General features: G+C 36.3%; 7 protein-coding genes and 10 long non-coding RNA genes across 17 annotated transcripts; 10 read left to right on the top strand and 7 right to left on the bottom strand.

Moving 5' to 3' along the window:
* Positions 1-41: 41 nt before the first annotated feature.
* Positions 42-1,159, bottom strand: SPOM_SPNCRNA.6469. Its single transcript, NR_195818.1, has one exon. It is a non-coding gene; the product is annotated as a non-coding RNA (long non-coding RNA).
* On the top strand, positions 110-1,811 carry cbh2 (CENP-B protein 2). The gene has a single exon (NM_001022664.3). The coding sequence runs from the start codon at positions 138-140 to the stop codon at positions 1,680-1,682; it is 1,545 nt and encodes a 514-aa protein (NP_596738.1). The 5' UTR covers positions 110-137; the 3' UTR covers positions 1,683-1,811.
* SPOM_SPNCRNA.6468 lies at positions 1,284-1,839 on the bottom strand. Its single transcript, NR_195817.1, has one exon. It is a non-coding gene; the product is annotated as a non-coding RNA (long non-coding RNA).
* A 160-nt stretch (positions 1,840-1,999) lies between these two features.
* Positions 2,000-4,222, top strand: snx41 (sorting nexin Snx41). The gene is made up of 2 exons (NM_001022663.3): positions 2,000-2,347; positions 2,466-4,222. The coding sequence occupies exons 1-2, from the start codon at positions 2,060-2,062 to the stop codon at positions 3,936-3,938; spliced, it is 1,761 nt and encodes a 586-aa protein (NP_596737.1). The 5' UTR covers positions 2,000-2,059; the 3' UTR covers positions 3,939-4,222.
* SPOM_SPNCRNA.6467 lies at positions 2,015-3,138 on the bottom strand. Its single transcript, NR_195816.1, has one exon. It is a non-coding gene; the product is annotated as a non-coding RNA (long non-coding RNA).
* Positions 3,267-6,471, bottom strand: SPOM_SPNCRNA.6466. The gene has a single exon (NR_195815.1). It is a non-coding gene; the product is annotated as a non-coding RNA (long non-coding RNA).
* Positions 4,490-7,076, top strand: SPOM_SPBC14F5.10C (ubiquitin-protein ligase E3). Its single transcript, NM_001022662.3, has one exon. It carries the CDS (start codon positions 4,836-4,838, stop codon positions 6,294-6,296), a length of 1,461 nt encoding a protein of 486 aa, NP_596736.1. The 5' UTR covers positions 4,490-4,835; the 3' UTR covers positions 6,297-7,076.
* On the bottom strand, positions 6,760-10,188 carry med7 (mediator complex subunit Med7). The gene is made up of 2 exons (NM_001022660.3): positions 9,661-10,188; positions 6,760-9,594 (listed from the first exon to the last, which is right to left on the bottom strand). The coding sequence occupies exons 1-2, from the start codon at positions 9,904-9,906 to the stop codon at positions 8,710-8,712; spliced, it is 1,131 nt and encodes a 376-aa protein (NP_596734.1). The 5' UTR covers positions 9,907-10,188; the 3' UTR covers positions 6,760-8,709.
* Positions 7,048-9,726, top strand: ade8 (adenylosuccinate lyase Ade8). Its single transcript, NM_001022661.3, has one exon. It carries the CDS (start codon positions 7,101-7,103, stop codon positions 8,547-8,549), a length of 1,449 nt encoding a protein of 482 aa, NP_596735.1. The 5' UTR covers positions 7,048-7,100; the 3' UTR covers positions 8,550-9,726.
* On the top strand, positions 9,850-10,203 carry SPOM_SPNCRNA.6465. The gene has a single exon (NR_195814.1). It is a non-coding gene; the product is annotated as a non-coding RNA (long non-coding RNA).
* Positions 10,204-10,636: 433 nt separating this feature from the next.
* doa10 (ubiquitin ligase Doa10) lies at positions 10,637-15,069 on the bottom strand. The gene is made up of 4 exons (NM_001022659.3): positions 14,887-15,069; positions 14,794-14,832; positions 14,655-14,728; positions 10,637-14,604 (listed from the first exon to the last, which is right to left on the bottom strand). The coding sequence occupies exons 1-4, from the start codon at positions 14,958-14,960 to the stop codon at positions 11,063-11,065; spliced, it is 3,729 nt and encodes a 1,242-aa protein (NP_596733.1). The 5' UTR covers positions 14,961-15,069; the 3' UTR covers positions 10,637-11,062.
* Positions 12,346-12,920, top strand: SPOM_SPNCRNA.1677. Its single transcript, NR_150573.1, has one exon. It is a non-coding gene; the product is annotated as a non-coding RNA (long non-coding RNA).
* Positions 13,790-14,501, top strand: SPOM_SPNCRNA.6464. Its single transcript, NR_195813.1, has one exon. It is a non-coding gene; the product is annotated as a non-coding RNA (long non-coding RNA).
* On the top strand, positions 14,777-15,309 carry SPOM_SPNCRNA.6463. Its single transcript, NR_195812.1, has one exon. It is a non-coding gene; the product is annotated as a non-coding RNA (long non-coding RNA).
* Positions 15,287-17,920, bottom strand: rli1 (Fe-sulfur ATPase Rli1). Its single transcript, NM_001022658.3, has 2 exons — positions 17,833-17,920; positions 15,287-17,395 (listed from the first exon to the last, which is right to left on the bottom strand). The coding sequence occupies exons 1-2, from the start codon at positions 17,887-17,889 to the stop codon at positions 15,671-15,673; spliced, it is 1,782 nt and encodes a 593-aa protein (NP_596732.1). The 5' UTR covers positions 17,890-17,920; the 3' UTR covers positions 15,287-15,670.
* On the top strand, positions 16,849-17,345 carry SPOM_SPNCRNA.6462. The gene has a single exon (NR_195811.1). It is a non-coding gene; the product is annotated as a non-coding RNA (long non-coding RNA).
* Positions 17,493-18,201, top strand: SPOM_SPNCRNA.6461. The gene has a single exon (NR_195810.1). It is a non-coding gene; the product is annotated as a non-coding RNA (long non-coding RNA).
* Positions 18,202-18,390: the final 189 nt, after the last annotated feature.

Genomic DNA, 18,390 nt, shown 5'->3' with positions numbered 1-18,390 from the left:
CGAAAATATTATAATAATATTATAATAACAAACACGTTAATATATCAAATATCACAAACATATCGGGATATCATCCATATCATCCACGACAGCCGCGATTACCTCCCTTACAACGATTTTTTCGTAAACTTGAGAGAATGCCTCCATTGAGGCGTCAAGCGTTGACTTTAGCTGAAAAAAAAGCAATTAGAAAACATTATTTTGAGTCAGCAACTAAACCTTCGCAACAAGAGCTTATTAGTTGGTTCGAGGAGCACTTTCATAAAAAGCTAGCACAATCTACCGTTTCGTCAATTCTATCATCAAAGAACGAATTTTTAGATAATCTAGACGCAGAAAACTCTCAAATAAGAAGAAACCGCCAAGGAAAATATCCTATCTTAGAAAACGCCCTTATTGACTGGCAAACGAGGTTGCAAAAACAAGACGGAGCAATTACTGGAAACGCCATCAAAAAAAGCGCCGCAGAATTGTGGAGACGTATACCGGAGTACTCTGAGCTTCCGATTCCAGAATTTAGTAACGGTTGGTTAGAGAAGTTCAAAAAGCGTTGTTTAAAACACGGCCTTAAGTTACAGGGTGAATCTACTTCAGTAAATCAAGGAACGTATGAGGAAAACATGGTTCAAATACAGGAATTAATAAGTCTTTTTGATCCAAAAGACATCTTTAATATGGATGAGACGGGGCTATGCTGGAAACTTATTCCCAATCAATCTCCTGCGAGTGAACGAGTAAAAGGAATTACGAGAGATAAGGCTCGTGTCACCGTCACTATTTGTTGTAATGCTACAGGTTCTGAAAAGGCCCCTCTTTGGGTGATTGGATATGCTAAAAGTCCAAGGGCCTTTCGGCAAGCAAATGCTCATCCTGATTCCATGGATTTTCATTGGCGATATAATGGAACCGCTAGGATGACCACTTCCATTATGGAAGAATGGCTTCGTTGGTTTGACGATTTGATGAAGGGTAGGAAAGTTCTACTTATACTGGATAAGTTTGTCGCTCATGAATGCGCTTTGGAAAATATTCGCAATTCCGAGCGAAAGTTGGTAAACACGACTGTTGTTTTCCTTCCTGTAAATTCTACAGAAATTTACCATCCTTGTGGCCAAGAGATAGTCTACGCTTTTAAATCATACTACAGAAAATACTGGCTTAATTACATGCTTGAGGAGATTCGATTGGGAAAGAACCCCAGTAAGACAATGAATGTACTAAAAGCAGTTAGATGGATGATTCGTTCTTGGAACGTTGACTTTGAACCATCTATAATATACAATTGTTTCCTTCGTTCTGGGCTTTTTCAAAATCAGCAACCACTGACCGGTCCTTCTCCAGAAACCATTAGAATCGCGGTGAATTTGCAAGAATTGATAGGAAAATACCTTGGTGATAAGGATATTTTCCAAATCGAAAATTTTATTAACCCTATTGAAGAAAATTCTGCTGACACTAATGACGATATCGTTAACCAAGTTGCTGCTCAATTTCTTGATGAACGAGAGTTTGAAACCGATGAAGAAGAGGAAGAGTCACAGTATTTGTTATCAACAAAGGATGCGATAAATGCCATCAATACTTTACTAAACTTTCAAGAGCAATCGGAAGATGGAAATGTTTTGTTTACTCGAACATTACTTCAGTTTCAAAAGGTTTTAGAAAGCAGATCGATTGTGTAAAGGTTGTGGGAATTGGAAAATTTGTTTCTAACGAAAATGTACACATTTTCTATACTTTTAAATAATTTTTATAGAATATAAGAAAGATAAATAATTACAGTGAATTCTTAAAGGTTAACTACTAGACGTACTATTTCAATTAATGTGAGATTCGCGCTAAAAGCGTTTATAAACTCAATAAGATATATTGATAAAATAATAAAGTGAAGAATCAATTGTTTAAATTACGAAATTGAATTGGGACAAATTTTTTGTTTTGCGAAAAATAAGCATAGCGCAATGCATTAATCAACACAGTATGACTGTCTGTACTTGTCAACTCCAAACGCCATTATTCAGCATTGCAATTGAAATTGGACGTTGTGAGAAACAATTGAATGGATTTTTTTGAAGATAATAATCCATTCTCTGGCTCTGACAACAGAAGCGCCTCTTCTGCTGTCAATGTAGAGCCAAAAGTTGAGCCATCACAGCACCAGGGCTCTTCATCTGTCAAAGAGAATGCGATTAGCCAACCGAATGAGAGTTTTCAAAGTAGAAACATGTTTTTTCAAAAGGACGTAGATAGTGTTGTTGATTCAGCCCTCGATCCAAACGGAATTGTAATTACTGGAGCTATGAAGGCTGAGAGTGGATCACACATAGTATATATAATCAAACTTCAAGTAAGTTAAGGAAATTGGTTGATAATGTATTAAGTCGAACTATTCATTGTAGAATCCTTGCTTCATTCTTCTCTTTTGTTTGGAAGTATTGAAATGTTTGATTACTAACGGTTTTTAGGACTCAGAAATACACCATCGATATTCAGAATTTGCTTCTTTGCGCGTACAACTTAGCCGCCTGTATCCTACTTGCTTGGTTCCTCCATTACCTGATAAACATAAAATCATGGATTACTTGATAAACGTCACCAAAAACCAACGAATGTCTCGTATGCTCGAAGAAAGAAAGAGATTATTACAATTATTTTTGAGAAGGGTAGCACAACACCCTATTCTGGGCCTTTCAGAAGTTTTTCGAAAATTTCTTAGTCGACATGTATCTTGGAAGGAAGTATTGCATAGTCCTCCTATTAGTTGTCTCCCAAAGGATTTATTGAAAGCCCCACCAGCTGATCCTTCTTCTAAAGAGAATGCTGAGTTATACAAGGAGCTGCCTATTCCCTCTAAAACCCTTGTACCTCGTGACAATTATGACGATGTTGGGAAAAATTTTCTTATGCTTGAAGATACGCTACAGCAGTATTCAATAGTAGCACAAGAGGAATCCAATTTATTTAATCAAATTGTTTTATCAAACTCTAAGTATTGCCTCGCACACTCTACTTTGGGGGCAATGTTTAACGCTCTTTCGTTATCCGAGTCGGGAAAGCTTTTGACAGCACTGGAAAAGGTTGGACAAGCAAATGATCACACATGTCTTGCTAGTATTGACTTTATGCACAACTTTGTAATCGCGGTAATAGAACCGCTTCAGGAGCTTTCAAAAGACGCCAAAAATATGCGTCACATTTTTATCTTTAGAAAGATGAAGTTTATTCAACAGGTAATGGTCGAAGAGCTTCTCACAAGAAAAAAGAGCTTTCTTCATCTTTTGGAGCGCAGGGAGAGACATGCTGCTCGTCTACAACAGGCTATTGGTGAGGTAGATGGGGACGTAATACTCAATAGGGAATCGGAAGCTACTTTGGGTGTAAATAACGCTCAAACTTCTCGTTCAACTATTCCCGAAGAAGATCCCCTATTTAATGATGAAGAATCAAAAGAGCCGTCGGTTCCCTTGATGGGAACCGATCAGCCCTTGGAAAACTATCATGATGGAAATGGAGAGCAAACGGAAGAGTGTTTGCGGGATTTACGGCACAATCAAAGTCAAGATTTTGAAACAGTATCACAAGATACCTCTTTGACGTCAGTTACTGTTTTACCGCGCACGATTCGTGATGTATTTGATAGAATACGTTTTGTATTGAATGGTCTAACTGATAATAATGTGGAAGTATCGCGACACAACAACATCGGTAGGACCGCAGAAAGCGTTACCCATCTTACGGACATGCTCTTGATTACCACTAAGGATGTCGCATTTGTAACTGACAGAGTAAACTTTGAGTTCCAGCGCTACCAAGACACGCATCGTCAGGATTTAAACAGAATTTTAAACCGTTTGACCGATAGTCATATAGATTGGGCCAACCGGAACTTGCGAATCTGGAATTCCGTACAAGAATCATTGAAAACATATGTATCATAATTTATTGGTCCTAGATTTGGTTGGGTTTCTTTTTCAATACAATGTTTGAATATTTGCTTTCATGCTTTTCTTCCTATTCTGCATATTCTACCCCTAGGTGTTTTACTTCATTCAGGCTTGACCTACTAAGGTTAGAGAATTCCGGTACCCTTTTATAAACGTGCCATTGAGATTGCCTTGTCTTTCAGGTTGATTAGCACCTTGCTTGGTTTTTCTTCATGAATCTGTTTTTTTTATGATTATTTGTAATGAAATATATGAACGCCTATCTTCTTAATTGACCATCATCTTAAATTTGTACTGAAAGTAAGAGTCACATGTCGATCAGTATGTAATATATCGGTATACAATTGTTTGCCGTTTCACCATAATAAACTGGTAATTACTTCCTGTACTTTTATCAATTAAAGTTATTAATTTATTTTAATTATTAAAGCTTTTTAATTGCAATATTCGTCTTTTTTACTTTTCCATCATCATGTTAGCAATTCACACGGATGTAACGTTATATTATGTATATATATATATAATGTCACCATATTTATGCTGTCATCCGTTTACAACACAGCATCACTTTGTCTTTCTGTTGTGAATTGCTTTATTAACATAAATTAAAGGAATAAATCCTTTTAAGAATTGTTAATAAGTCTTTATTTTATAGATAGCTACAGCAAGTGTTTGTGCGTGATGAAGATATGTCATCAGTAATTTCATGAATTAATGAGGTTTTCCTTTTTCGACTGAAATAATTGAAGAAGGTTCATATTCTTTCTTAAAAAAAAAAAAACAATATTTTTAAGTTTCTAGTATTCTCTGGAGTCATCCATGGAATTAACGAGTGTAAAATTACTTGACATTAGCAATCGACATCTGAATTAGTTTTACGAGCGATTAAAAATGAGAAAAGAAAGGCCAGGAGTATTATTTAATAAAATAAGGTCTTACTTTATTTGTCCGGGCTGTAATTGTTTGCCTGACTGGCCTGTCACACTTCCTTGTGGAGGAACAGTCTGTCGGAAATGCTTTCGAAACGCATATTCTTCGGAAAGCTCTGGAAAAGTTAGTCCCTCAAGATGTTGCTTTTACAACCATAAGAAACCGCATTATTCTGTAGAGACCGAAGTGAAAGATGTGATCATTTCCAAAGTGGTTGAATTGATTAAAACTACAGAGTTTCAAATTTCTCAGCAGAGTTTGGTACCGCTGGAATTAAAGGAGGAAATTTGTCATGACGATTGTCTTTCTTCGTCACCACCTTGTACTTCTGCATTGACTGAAATTACTCTGCTGCCTCCCACTTTTCATAACTTAATACCTTCCTCATCTTCTTATGAGACTGCAGTAGCTGAATTTTTACATATGGAGGACCTATTACAAGAGAATGTTTCTCGAGAATTGGAATGTCAAATTTGTTTTGGCATGCTTTATGACCCAGTTGTTTCTCCATGTGGACATACATTTTGTGGCCCTTGCCTTATGCAAGCACTAACCCAGTCTCCTCAATGCCCGACTTGTCGTTTTGGGCTCCCATCTCCTGTTGTGTTGGAACATGCGAAAAGCCACTCTATTACCACATTTTTGCGAGATTTTTACCCAGATAATTGGTTAGAACGTCAAAAATCATGGGAAGAAGAAAAGGAACAGGAAAGTTGGCTTCCGTTATTTATTAGCATGCTTGCATATCCCAGAATGCCGACATTCCTTCATATTTTTGAACTGCGATACCACATCATGATCAAAAAATGTCTGGAGACTTCTAAGCGATTTTGTATTGCAATGCCTTTAAGAGCACGAAGTGATGGTCATAATGAGCATCGAGAGCTTCGAAATGCTCGTGGTCAACGTCTTTTTTGTTCTGAGTATGGTACAATTTTAGAAATTATCCAAGTCGAGCCTTTGATCGATGGGAGAAGTCTTGTAGAAGCCCGTGGTTCATATTGTGTTCGTATAATCGATTTTCGAGCTGATGGTTTGTTTCCGAGAGTGAAAATTGAAAAGCACTATGATACTCCTTTGAGAGCCACTCCACTCCAATTTCCTGAGCCTGAATATCTATTAATGTATGGTAATCTAAGTAATGAAGAATTAGTTGAAAGAATAGATGCTTTTTACATGAATGCCCGCCGAACATATGTTCATTGGGTTGTACCTTTAATCGATATAAAAATGGAGGCTAGACAGTCAATTGCTGACTTGTCTTACAAAATCACCAATCTTCTTCCTATCTCAGAGCTTGAGAAAACTCGCATTTTGCAAGTTGACAACCCGACCGATCGACTGGTTTTGGTTCTTATTTGGTTAACTCAACTTCAAGAAAGTTGGTGGTATCGTGTTGGAAGTGCTTGCACCATTGCTTGAGTTTTAATTGTAGTTGAAGTCGCGCGCCCTTTGTATGGGCCATAAAATATAGCCTTTGATTTACTGAAAGGTTATCTCGAAAACGATCAAAATACATCTAATTACCCTATACAAATGAGCACTTAATTCTTGGCATCTGAGAATATCTGGGGTTGATTGTCATGAATATTTCTTTGACCAATTTAAAAACACCCATGCCAATACAGCAAGAATTCTCTTTTTGTTTCACACTTTATTTAATAGTTGATGTTTGCAACTTTTAATATTTATTTTTCTTGATGGTTTTTTGTTTATTACTTTTTCACTGTGAAGATATTTTAATAGTATAATCCAAAATAATTTTGGTTTTCGTTATCTGCTGATGAAGTAGATTTTGGCATTATAGAGAAATTAATTTTCTGCTCTTACTAGTTCACATTTCATATTCACTAGTTTAAGAATACAAGTTTCAATTGACGAAGTGGTCTCTGTCTTTTTCTTACTTAGGCATTGGTTAAAGTAAATTTATAACCCCTTTTGTAATATTGCTAACATATGTGGAAAGGCACCTTTACTCCTCTATACTTGATCTTCAATTGATTTGCTTGGTGGGTTAGGTGAATACTACATATGAAGCATGGAGGCACAATAAATTATCGTTTGATTTTTCATGCGCGTTAACTAATTAATATGGAAATTACAAAATAATAAATCTGATGGTCTTCTCAAGGTGGAGCATTTGTAGAGCACTACTTAGTGTTGGTTCCTCACTGTCCATTCACCACAACAGGTAGAAATTTTTTGGCGAGCTTAAGATTATCGAATATGGAGGATTATGGTTCATATAGTACACCATTGACAGCAAGATATGCTTCTGCTGAAATGTCTCATCTCTTTTCAAGAGAAATGCGTATTAATACTTGGAGACAATTGTGGTTGAATCTCGCCATTGCTGAAAAGCAACTCGGTTTAACTCAAATTACTGATGAAGCTATTGAGCAACTTAAAGCGCATGTCAAAATTACAGCTCCAGAATTTGAAATCGCTGCTAAGGAAGAGAAGCGTCAGAGACACGATGTTATGGCTCACATCTATACATATGGTCTTGCTGCTCCTGCTGCTTCTGGTATTATTCATTTGGGTGCTACTAGCTGTTTTGTAACCGATAATGCTGACTTGATTTTCTTACGCAGCGCCATGGATCTTTTGATCCCTAAGTTAGTCAACGTTATCAATCGTCTTAGCCAGTGGTCTTTGCGATACAAAGACATTCCTACTCTTGGGTTTACACATTATCAACCAGCTCAATTAACTACCGTTGGTAAGCGTGCCACTCTTTGGATTCAAGAGCTTTTATGGGATTTGAGAAATTTTGTAAGAGCTAGAAATGACATTGGTTTCCGTGGTGTCAAGGGTACCACCGGCACTCAGGCTTCCTTCTTAGCCCTTTTTGAGGGCGATCATGCCAAGGTTGAGGAATTGGATAAATTGGTTGCCAAGCTTTCCGGTTTTGATAACGTTTATCCTGTAACCGGCCAAACCTATGATCGTAAGATCGATATTGACGTTTTGCAACCATTAGCTTCTTTCGGTGCTACTGCTCATAAGATTGCAACTGATATCCGTCTCCTTGCTAATTTGAAAGAAGTAGAAGAGCCATTTGAGGCTGGTCAAATTGGCAGTTCTGCTATGGCTTACAAGCGTAATCCAATGCGTTGTGAACGTATTTGTTCTCAAGCTCGTTATATTATGAACTTGATTCCTAATGCTCTTAATACTGCTTCTGTTCAATGGTTTGAGCGTACTTTGGATGATAGCTCTAACCGTCGTTCTCTGTTACCTGAAGCCTTCTTGTTTACAGATAGCGTTCTTAAGATTCTATTGAACGTTATTTCTGGTATGGTCATTTATCCTAAGGTTATTCAAAAACACATTCGTGCTGAATTGCCCTTCATGGCCACTGAAAACATTATCATGGCTATGACTAAGCACGGTGCTAGTCGTCATGAGTGTCACGAGCAGATTCGTGTCTTGTCTCATCAAGCTGGCCGAGTAGTCAAGGAAGAGGGAGGGGATAACGACTTAATTGAGCGTATTAAGAATACTCCTTATTTTGCTCCTATTTATGATGAGCTAGATTCTTTGTTGGATGCATCCACTTTTGTTGGACGTGCTCCCGAGCAGACTGAATCCTTTGTAAATAAGGACGTCTCTCAAGCGCTTGCGCCTTTCAAGAGCATGATCACTGAGGAAAAGGTTGATCTTGCCGTTTAAATATAAATTTTGGTTTGCTTCGTAGTGGATACGAACTTTTTTGATTTGTTTAAAATAGAAAGAATACATTTTTTTCATCGTTAGTATGAATTTTTGTTTGTAAAACAAATATTAAAAGCAGAGGAAATAGCAAAATAACTCTACTAGATAAACCGGTTTATTAGCTAAGATCTCGTTTTATCACGTCTTCCATTAATTCAAGCGATTTTTTTAATTTCTCGTCATTTTTTGAGAACATAGACCTAGACTTTTGCTCATCTTCAGCGCCTGACAATGGCTTTTTTATTGACGACTTTAATTGTTGAATCACATCTCCTTCCTTCTCCATATTAAAATCTAATGATTTGTACTTTTCCAAAGTTTCGGTCATTTGCCGGTTATGAGTACGTAATAGCTCAACCTGCGACTCTTCATGTTTTAATTGTTTTTCTAAAAGCATAATTAAAGATTCACGAGATTGGTGTGGACGATAGTCATTAATTAAATGATGGAGATTGAGCAGCAACACCCTAATGTTTTCAACCTTAGAAGGAAACTGTTCGGGTGCCTTCGCCATAATCCCTAGGAGTTCAAGAAAGTTAAGCATAAGTGAGCGGGATAAAAATCGTAGTTCATAAGCTCGCCGGGGAATTTTTATCAAATCACTCGTTTCTCCATCCTTTGATTTTTGATCTGCCCGGAAACCTTCGTTTACCGAAGAAGCTGAAACAGCTCCAGTATCTTGAGAATCTAAAGGTTCCTTCATTTGTATATCCTCCTCTTCCTTTTTAAGAGAGGGCTCAGTCTTTTCCTCGACATCTTTCATTGTCTTATCAGATTCATTATCTTTTTCTTTCATGGCCGTATGTTGATCATCCTCCAGAATTTTTTCATTTTCAATTGGTGAATTTTTATCATAATCGTGTACACGAGTAAAACTAGTACCAACTATCGCATTGGATTTAGGATCATATTCTACCACTTCAATTTCATCTTCTCCATCTTTTATATCTTTATATAATTCAGGGATTCCAAATTCTTTGAGTGAAGGTATAGCTTCGTCTAGCTATAAGCGATATAAGTTAGTGAGAGATGAAAAGCAGCTAATGTAAAACAATAAAAATAAACTTACCCTCCATGTGTCACCAAACATTTGATAAGTCCCAGATGTGAGACATGACGGCTTCTTAAACAGCTTGGCCAGCGACTCTATTTCTTCTTCAGTCTTAGGTTGTAAAGTATTCGCGTCATCCTCATGTTTTGCTTCTTTCTCCATATTTGAAATTACTTTTTCTATGTTTTCTCTTGTAAATAACTTATAATATGGAGGTGGAGGCGGAAAAGCCGAAAACAGTTGTACTCCTTCGTTTGGTTCCATTCTCTTTTAGTTAAATAGTATTTATCGTAAACTAGATTTTAGATTGATGTAACTGTCTTCCCTTTTATCGCTGATTCTTAGTATAAAAATGCCTGCTCTTTTTTTTTCTTTTTTTTTTTAGAAAAGCAGTTTCTATAATGTTAAGAAAACCGTAATTGAACAACGATATGACGCTCAATAACTGATTGACATGAAAATCCTGAATATAAAAACACTTGAAAATAACCGATCTTTTGCTCAAAATGGATTTTGGAATAGTCAGTAAAAGTGGGTAGTTTTATCTGGCATATGGAATACGAAGTGAAAGCTTCTATCACCAATAAATTTTGCTATAAATTGTTTATTTCGATATCTTTAATCATTCTTGGTTTTAAATTAGTTTCACTGATTAAAGTAGCTTAAAATTATACACTTCTTGGCTTTTTTAATTTTTAGAGAATTGCAGTGTTTCTTTTAACAACACTGAATTATTCTTTTTAATAAATGGGCTTGGAAACGAATTAAGTAGGAGTTTATTACTTGTAATATTACAGCTTATCGCTATTGTTGAATGCCATAAAATCCTTAACATGAATATTTTACTAGGCCAACATAATCGTAAAATTTAAATTGATTAAGTGATAAAGTATTTTGATATTCCTCTATACGAAGGATTAGTTAGTATTGAATGGATTACAAAATCAACACATGCAATACTACGAACTTTTACATTTTCATAAATTTGTCACATAACCGTAGTAAACATATTTGTTATAACTGTTTCTTTTTAGTAATTAACTAATTTATCCATTGCTAGTGATTGTCTGCAAATTTTCGCTGCTACGGTTTGATACAGTCATCAGATACATCAAAGAAATTCAACGATAATTGATATTTGTTCAATTTTGTAAAGAAAATTAAATAAATAGCACCATATCATGATAATACCAGTTACGATAAATTGGATAAGATGCCTGGCAATATAACAATAACAAACCAATTGTTCAAACGATGACTTTTTGTAATTTCCTGCAACTAAACTAACAGTTTCGTAGCAATTAAAACAAAAACATCATTCAAATAATATACATTCACAATGCTCTATATTACTTCAGATGTCCTCGCTCCAGTTTTCCAAAGAGAAGGATAATCTGAAAAATAGTAGATGACTAGACTTTTATTTTTCGGCAGACTCAGAAATGGCTGGAGGAGCAGATTCGCCAAAGTTGTGCAGTCTCGTACCAACTAAGTATAAATCATCACGTATTCCTTGCGACCATTTACTACTAGTTTCTACAAAACGGCGCCCCAAGAGTGCTAGCCCAAGTAATGCTAAAAATATAGGATGCATCAACCGATACATAAGGGTTTTAGATGCAGAAGGGAAAATGGATGAAAGAAAAGGATAGGTTACGTAAGTAAAAACACTTGGCAACACAACGGCGGCTATTAAGGCTGATGTAAAAGGGATGAGAACATTTTTTAATAATGGAAGAATTTGAGGATTCGTCCATCTATCACGAAAAGCATCTTGAAACAACCTTGAAACGAAACGCTCTTCATTAGAAGTCACAGTAAAATATATCATACGAAGCATAAAAAGACCAATCACCCAGTTTTGGAATGCATCGAGAGCAAGAGTCCCTCTGTTAAATATCGTTCGGAAAGGTATAGCGACGTATAATTCCCATATAGCTCCAAGTAAGAGTGGTAAGATAAATATTCCAAGGAATGCTAATAAAAGATATTTTAACGCCATTACTAAGCTCCTCATAACAATTTTTAAATTTAGTTTATTCATAAGGCTTCGTAAATAGTCAAGTTTCAGAAACTTAACAGACGCGTGAATTGCATACATTGGAAAAGAAATAGAGTAAAATCCAATGGCGTAAGCATAAAAATCGTGCTTTACCACATTAGGAAAGCACCAAGCATAAATAGCTCTTCCTAATGAAAGTGGAACAAACACTAACAATACTGTCACAAGTGTTGAGCATATCCAACAAAATAACAACAAAGCGATCAAACGCTTATAAAAATTAGAAGGTGCATAAGTAATGGTATAGTCCGCATTTTCTTCGACCTTCTTTTTTTCACCAAAAATTTCATAACCATTTTCTGTCACAGGTATAAGCATGGCTCCTTGGCGAACTGGCACAACATCCTTAGAAGGACACCACAAAAAGAAACCGTCTTGGACAAAGTCTTTCTTTGCTTTCTGCTTATCACCATCATCTTGGTTTTCGGTATCCGAAGGTTTGCTTATAATCCTTCTAAGAAAAGAAAAATATTGCTTGGGATAATAACCCTCTTCATCACTATACCTTTGACCCATAACATATGATGATAGACGTAAACATCTGCAGAATGTTGACACCAAAGTTCGCCAAAAACTTCTAGTGAGTTCGAGAGGTTTAAATAATTTAATACTTAAAAATATGAGAATTTCTAACGCTAACAAGTCAATTGGTGCTTCAAACACAGCAGGCTTAGTAGTGAATTCAATAGGAAAAATTATTCCAGTTGACTTTAAAAGATGGATAACGCTACCAACACAGCCAATAATAAAAGCGAAATAGAGTATTGCACTGAATCCAATTTTCTTCAATTGAAAGAGCATAGGTTTCTCTAAAATTTCACGAATTGGATGAAATTGAGGATCATTTGGATCACGCAAAAAATACAGGACTCCAGGACGAACAATTTTACGTACCATGGAAATGAAAACCGCAAACTCAAACATAAATGTTATCCCAATGAACCATGCCAAAAAAATGCTTTGTGCTGGATAAACTGTCATTACATTGAGAAGATTCTCGGCAGCAAGCTTTTTGAAAGTGCCAATTAAGCACATGCTTAGCAATATCCCGCAGAAAATAGGAAAAACAACCAATTCGATAGAAAAAATTATTCCGAATTTTGCTATAGATCCGCATTGTCTCAAAACTTCTCTAAAAGCTAATTCCACATTCCTGATTTGAGGGTCATTAAATAGAAATTGTTTGCGATTAAGATATGAAATCCCTAAAAACGTAAACATGCAGTATCCGATAAGCGTAGTAAAAACTCGGTCTACTGGTCTATTAGAGTAATTTTCAACAAAATCTTTTAGTATGACAGCAAACATTTGGCAAACCCTGAAAACCGGAAAAATAGAAAATGATTGAACGACTTGCTTATGTCCAGTTTTCATATAATATATCAGCGATTCATAGGCATGATCGGAAGAAGAAAATACATGATCATATATCCAACTATACATATTATTTGAAACCTGTTGGAAAGAAGAAGAAAAAATTCCTTGAAGCTTAAGTTTTACGAAAACAGTTGATAACAGAGGAAGTTTAGTTAATATTTTCACAATATTAAAAGCCCCACCAACAGTCCAGTCAAATAAAATGTTAACGAAAGATAGTATAAAACGTAATATAAACGTCGGGCGATGAATGATAAACAAAATCCACTCAACCATAAGGCGTCCAGACATGTATGGAATACCCACAGCCGTTGTCAAGAATACGGAAACGACGAAAGCAATAACGAGGCAATTTTGCAAGAATCCAGTAATGGGTCCTCGAAGACCTAGAAATTCTAGTATACCGTCAAAATCGTCAGCATCATCAGCTTCAGCTATTTGGGCGGCGCGAGCAACGGCATTTCTTTCTTCGTCAGCGACGACTTGGTTTTGCGCCTCAGCTATAACATTCCTATTTAAATTATCTTCTTCAATAACCTCTTCATTCTCTGATTCATTGTTACCGTTTTCATCATCATTATTGACAATAATAGGCTCATGATCCACTCTAGTAAAATCAGATTCAATTCCATTGGCTTGGGTAACGGCTCCATCTACAATATTCTCCGAAGCATTTGAACTATGAGAGATTGAAGATTGCTCATCAACATTAAACTGGGGTCGCAAAGAATCTACCTCATCACGATAATCGACGTTTTGAGAATGGAGTGAATTAAATTCTACAGGTACGGAATTACTAGAATTTGCATCATTAAGGTCTAGGGCTGGCTGATTCAGTTGTTGCCTATTAAAAATTTCATCGACATCAACATCATTCTCCTCCTCTTGCGGCTCTCGAATATTGTCCCCCAGAAGAGCAAATCGCTGACGAGCTCTCTCGATTTCTTCAAAAGATCCGTTTCTTTGCAATTCTAAATTTCTTTGCTCTTGTCGCTCGCGTAAATGCTCCATCACCATTGCTAGTCGTTGACGAGCTTCACGAACTTCACGAAGATTTTGAGCAGCTGCAGCTGCAGCTTGAGCTTGGTTATTCTGGTTGACATTCTCAAACTGTTGCCCCTGAAGTTCATCCGCGACCTGGACGGCATTTTGAAGAACCCATTCACGAACGAGGAAAGCCGTAATCAAGATAAATGTAACCACAAAAGTTAGAACCTGACCTTCTGCAGTGTTGGCAATTAAAGTATTCAACCGAGGACTGGACGTAATTTGGGAAATTGATTCAAAATATCCTGGCTTTTGGGGAGCCGTGAAGGTTTTATTTCTTGCATGAATCGTATACGTGTCACCTATTTTAAAGTTCAAATTCCATACATGCTTAAATATAAGAGGTAGAAGGACTGTCCAGCAGAAGAACGTAAGTAAAACACGAGTAAAAAAAATAACTCGTTGTTTTAAAGTACTAGCAAGTTTTCTACACAAGATGGTAAAAGGGATTGTACGTGGCATAGATTCTGAGTATACTGAATGAGTGTTAGTAATCAAAAACAAAAAGAAATCATAGTAATATTACCTTTTGTAAACTCAAACTTAGCTTTGCAAAGTTCACAATGTGTTTTTTTACTGTGACCTAACCACTCTACTAGACTAAAATATATTAGTGATTATAATTTCTTTAAACATCTGACTCAATCTCATCAGTAAAAACTTACCATTCCTGATGAACATATCTGATACTTCCAGTACATTTACTAAATTCGTGTTATTATTTTAAATTGCATAAAAATTTATCAATGAATTCTTACCATGGATGGAAGAGAGGTGAATCTGGTGCTCCCTCACACCGGCACACCCGGCAAATTTCATCATCTGCGTTCATTGTATTGCATTCAAGTCAAGTGGACAGTAAATACGCTGAAGGAATTCCTCAAGGCGACGACTATTACCACTTTGCCTTTGATTACTCTAAGGGCTTATGTTTAGGTGTTGGCAACTAGTTGTCTTCTTGTATGGCAAAACTCGTCCCAGCTTAACGAGAAGTAACGTTGATACTTTTCATGAAATTTCAAGTATGTTAGAAAATGGTGAAAATAACATAACCAGGAGGTCTAACAATGGATGTTTTGAAAAAAACACTCCAATTTGTTTTATTATTTAGAAAACACGGAAAACTAGCTTATATAGAACTCAACGCCACATTATCAAATATAGCTTTACAATACATTCAAGGGAATTTGTTCTCGTTAAATCTTACACATACTTTTCAAAACGTGAGAATTTATACGACCAAGTTGAAATTAGCTTAAAACACAAACAATTATATATAGTGTAAATTAAAGAGACGTTCACACTCTGAGAATTTATTGTATTTCAACTAATATTTCATACAACAATTCCCAAATACCAAATAAATTCTAAAACAAGTGCCCAATTACCTTAAGCATAATTATATGAAATAGACAAGAACTTTTTTTCTCAAAGAAGGCCGCCTCCAAACAAAGCTTTTTTACAACCAAAACCAATTTTGAGTATACAATTATGGAAACAAGGCAAGTAAACATAATAGAACCCCAGTATAGCCATTAAACATTAATTTTCAAGGAAAAAATAATTTCCTGCATTCTTTTGCTCTTGATCCATTTGACTGTCGAACTTGTTGATACGTGGTCTCAAGGTATTAGGATCACGACGGAATGTAACATCCAAGTTCTTCAAGAAAGTGTTCATACCAGTAAGAAGTGATTGAGGAGGATTACATCTAGCATCACGAGAAGGTTGTCCCTCGAAAAGGATGACACGGTCAGCCAAATAAGTAGCCATGATAAAATCGTGTTCAACGATAAAAGCAGTCTTGCGTGAGTTGACAATAAATCTCCTAATAACCTTGGAAGCAATAATACGCTGCTCTGAATCAAGATAAGCAGAAGGCTCGTCAATTAAGTACACATCAGCAGGCATACCCAAAGCTAAGCAAATGGCAACACGTTGCAATTCACCACCAGACAAGTTCAATACCTCTTGATCAATGATGTTGTCAATGCTAAGAGGCTTGCAAACTTCACTCTGAAACTTGCCATTCAAGAAAGCAGCACGAATCTTTTTCAAAAACAGCATACGAACGGTACCTTGAAATTTAGGTGCGATTGTTTGGGGCTTCATGCTAATCTTCAAATCCGAGTTCTTAGCCATCCACTTGCAGAATGTAGTTTTACCAGTACCATTCTCACCAAGCAATACAATAATCTCAGCATCAGAAAAACCACCAGACTTAATTGTAAGCTTGAAATCACCTTGCTCAATGACATGATCGGGATAATTGTACTCCGCAGTTCTGTCAGCGGTAATTTCATCAGATGCGTCAGCAAGACGGAATGTCAATGCCTCAGAACGGAATCTCAAATTCTCGGTAGGAATATGACCGTCAAGGAAAATATTAATACCTTCACGAACAGAATAGGGGAGAGTGACAACACCATACATAGAGGGGACGCCGTATAATACACAAACGAAATCGGAGAGATAATCAAGGACGGAAAGATCGTGTTCAACAACAATCACATAGTTGGTAGTAGCCAACAAGCTGCGGATTACACGACCAGCTTTGAGACGTTGTTTAATATCCAAATAAGACGAAGGCTCGTCAAACATGTAAACGTCAGCTTTTTGAGTGGCTACGGCAGCAATAGCAAATCGTTGAAGCTCACCACCAGAAAGATGGCCAACCTCACGATTTAAAAGATTTTGAAGATCGGTGTGATCCATAACTTCTTCAAAATTATTGTTGTTTGCACGAGCTTTAATTAAACCAGATACAGTTTTGTCACCAGTTTTAATCGCCCGTGGGATATGATCAACGTATTGAGGTTTGATAAGAGCCTTAATGTTATCTTCAACAACTTTGGTGAAAAAGTTTTGAAGTTCACTACCACGGAAGTATTTGACAACTTCAGCCCAGTCAGGAGGATTATCATAACGACCTAAATTAGGCTTCATTTTTCCGGATAGGATCTTTAACGCAGTAGACTTTCCAATACCGTTAGTACCAACTAAGCCCAAAACTTGACCAGGACGAGGAGTAGGCAAACGATGAAGCTTGAAAGAATTAGCAGAGTAACGATGGGTTACTTCACTTTCCAAGTTAGTGGGCAAATTAATAATGTTGATAGCTCCGAATGGACATTTTTTGACACAGATACCACAACCAATACATAATGTTTCACTAATAAATGCAATGCGATCGGTAGGATTAACTTCAATACACAATTTACCGGTGCGCACGACAGGGCAAGACCGGCGGCATTCTTGCCGACATTTCTAAAATATTGGTGAGCAAACTAATAAAAACCAAACATTCTAAAACCAGAAGCATTAAAAGCAAAGGAAAGTTTCGTAAGCAAGCAATAAAACGTATTTTAACGTGACACAGACCACTTTGAAAGTTTATTTAAATTTTCGGTCCTTTACCTTACAAGAACCTTTAGATTCGTTTAACCAACATATGGTGACAGCCAAGCCAAGCAAAAATTTACTACTAGTCCGAAAGTGCTTGGCAGATCGTAACAGGATCAAAAAATCTGAACAGAGGTACAATCAGGGCAGTTAAAATATGTTTTAATACTTGAACAAACAAAATTTGACTCAACTCTTTTCGTGGAAAACTTTGTGCACACACAAAAAAGCTCCAGTCATCCACAACGAGTAGACTATAACCTTCTACTAATAAAGCTCCTTTAATTTTTTTATTTTCTTACCTTTGGTCTACACTTATCCTCACTAACAATGGCGATTCTAGTAAGACTTTCGCTCATGGTGTTGAGTAGGGTGCAGTTGGCAAAGGACAACTTAAGGTGCGCCCAATTTTTTGCTTGTACTACCAGTCAACCTACTACAGTTTATAAAAATGCTACATTACATTTCGAATAAAATAAATAAAAAAGATAAATTCAAGTTTCTGAGACTGTAGAAAGATGTATTTTCTTAAATCGTCATTACGAAAATTTTTTATTGCCAATACGGACCTAGCGCTAAGTCATTGCCCATTTAATTGCAGACCAAATAATTGGTCAAAGATATGAAAGTTTGGAAGAGCCAGTTTTTGCAATTAAAAAACATAAGAATGAAGAAAAGAAAAACATCCTTCAATCTGCATAAATACTTATAAGATGCACATTGCATTAGCACACTCAATGCCCAAGTCCAGCCAATATCTAAGGGGACAGCTGGGTTTATTATATATTCAAGCTTCTTTAAATATCTACTAAATTTGCAGTATATAGTTCATCAATCGTAAACATAATTGTAAAAATAAA

The sequence above is a fragment of the Schizosaccharomyces pombe genome (assembly GCF_000002945.2).
Source record: "Schizosaccharomyces pombe strain 972h- genome assembly, chromosome: II".
Lineage (NCBI taxonomy): Eukaryota > Fungi > Ascomycota > Schizosaccharomycetes > Schizosaccharomycetales > Schizosaccharomycetaceae > Schizosaccharomyces > Schizosaccharomyces pombe.
The sequence above is the reverse complement of the archived record's forward strand: the minus strand, read 5'-3'. Positions and strand labels throughout refer to the sequence as shown.

Excerpts from the sequence above, each read along its gene's own strand:
- cbh2 (NM_001022664.3), top strand. The coding sequence starts at position 138 with ATGCCTCCATTGAGGCGTCAAGCGTTGACTTTAGCTGAAAAAAAAGCA.
- snx41 (NM_001022663.3), top strand. The coding sequence starts at position 2,060 with ATGGATTTTTTTGAAGATAATAATCCATTCTCTGGCTCTGACAACAGA. Across the intron at positions 2,348-2,465 it reads TATATATAATCAAACTTCAA|GACTCAGAAATACACCATCG; the intron begins GTAAGTTAAGGA and ends AACGGTTTTTAG.
- SPOM_SPBC14F5.10C (NM_001022662.3), top strand. The coding sequence starts at position 4,836 with ATGAGAAAAGAAAGGCCAGGAGTATTATTTAATAAAATAAGGTCTTAC.
- ade8 (NM_001022661.3), top strand. The coding sequence starts at position 7,101 with ATGGAGGATTATGGTTCATATAGTACACCATTGACAGCAAGATATGCT.
- med7 (NM_001022660.3), bottom strand. The coding sequence starts at position 9,906 with ATGGAACCAAACGAAGGAGTACAACTGTTTTCGGCTTTTCCGCCTCCA. Across the intron at positions 9,595-9,660 it reads TGTTTGGTGACACATGGAGG|CTAGACGAAGCTATACCTTC; the intron begins GTAAGTTTATTT and ends TATCGCTTATAG.
- doa10 (NM_001022659.3), bottom strand. The coding sequence starts at position 14,960 with ATGAACGCAGATGATGAAATTTGCCGGGTGTGCCGGTGTGAGGGAGCA. Across the intron at positions 14,833-14,886 it reads TCACCTCTCTTCCATCCATG|TAAATGTACTGGAAGTATCA; the intron begins GTAAGAATTCAT and ends ACACGAATTTAG. Across the intron at positions 14,729-14,793 it reads AGATATGTTCATCAGGAATG|TCTAGTAGAGTGGTTAGGTC; the intron begins GTAAGTTTTTAC and ends AATATATTTTAG.
- rli1 (NM_001022658.3), bottom strand. The coding sequence starts at position 17,889 with ATGAGCGAAAGTCTTACTAGAATCGCCATTGTTAGTGAGGATAAGTGT. Across the intron at positions 17,396-17,832 it reads AGGATAAGTGTAGACCAAAG|AAATGTCGGCAAGAATGCCG; the intron begins GTAAGAAAATAA and ends CCAATATTTTAG.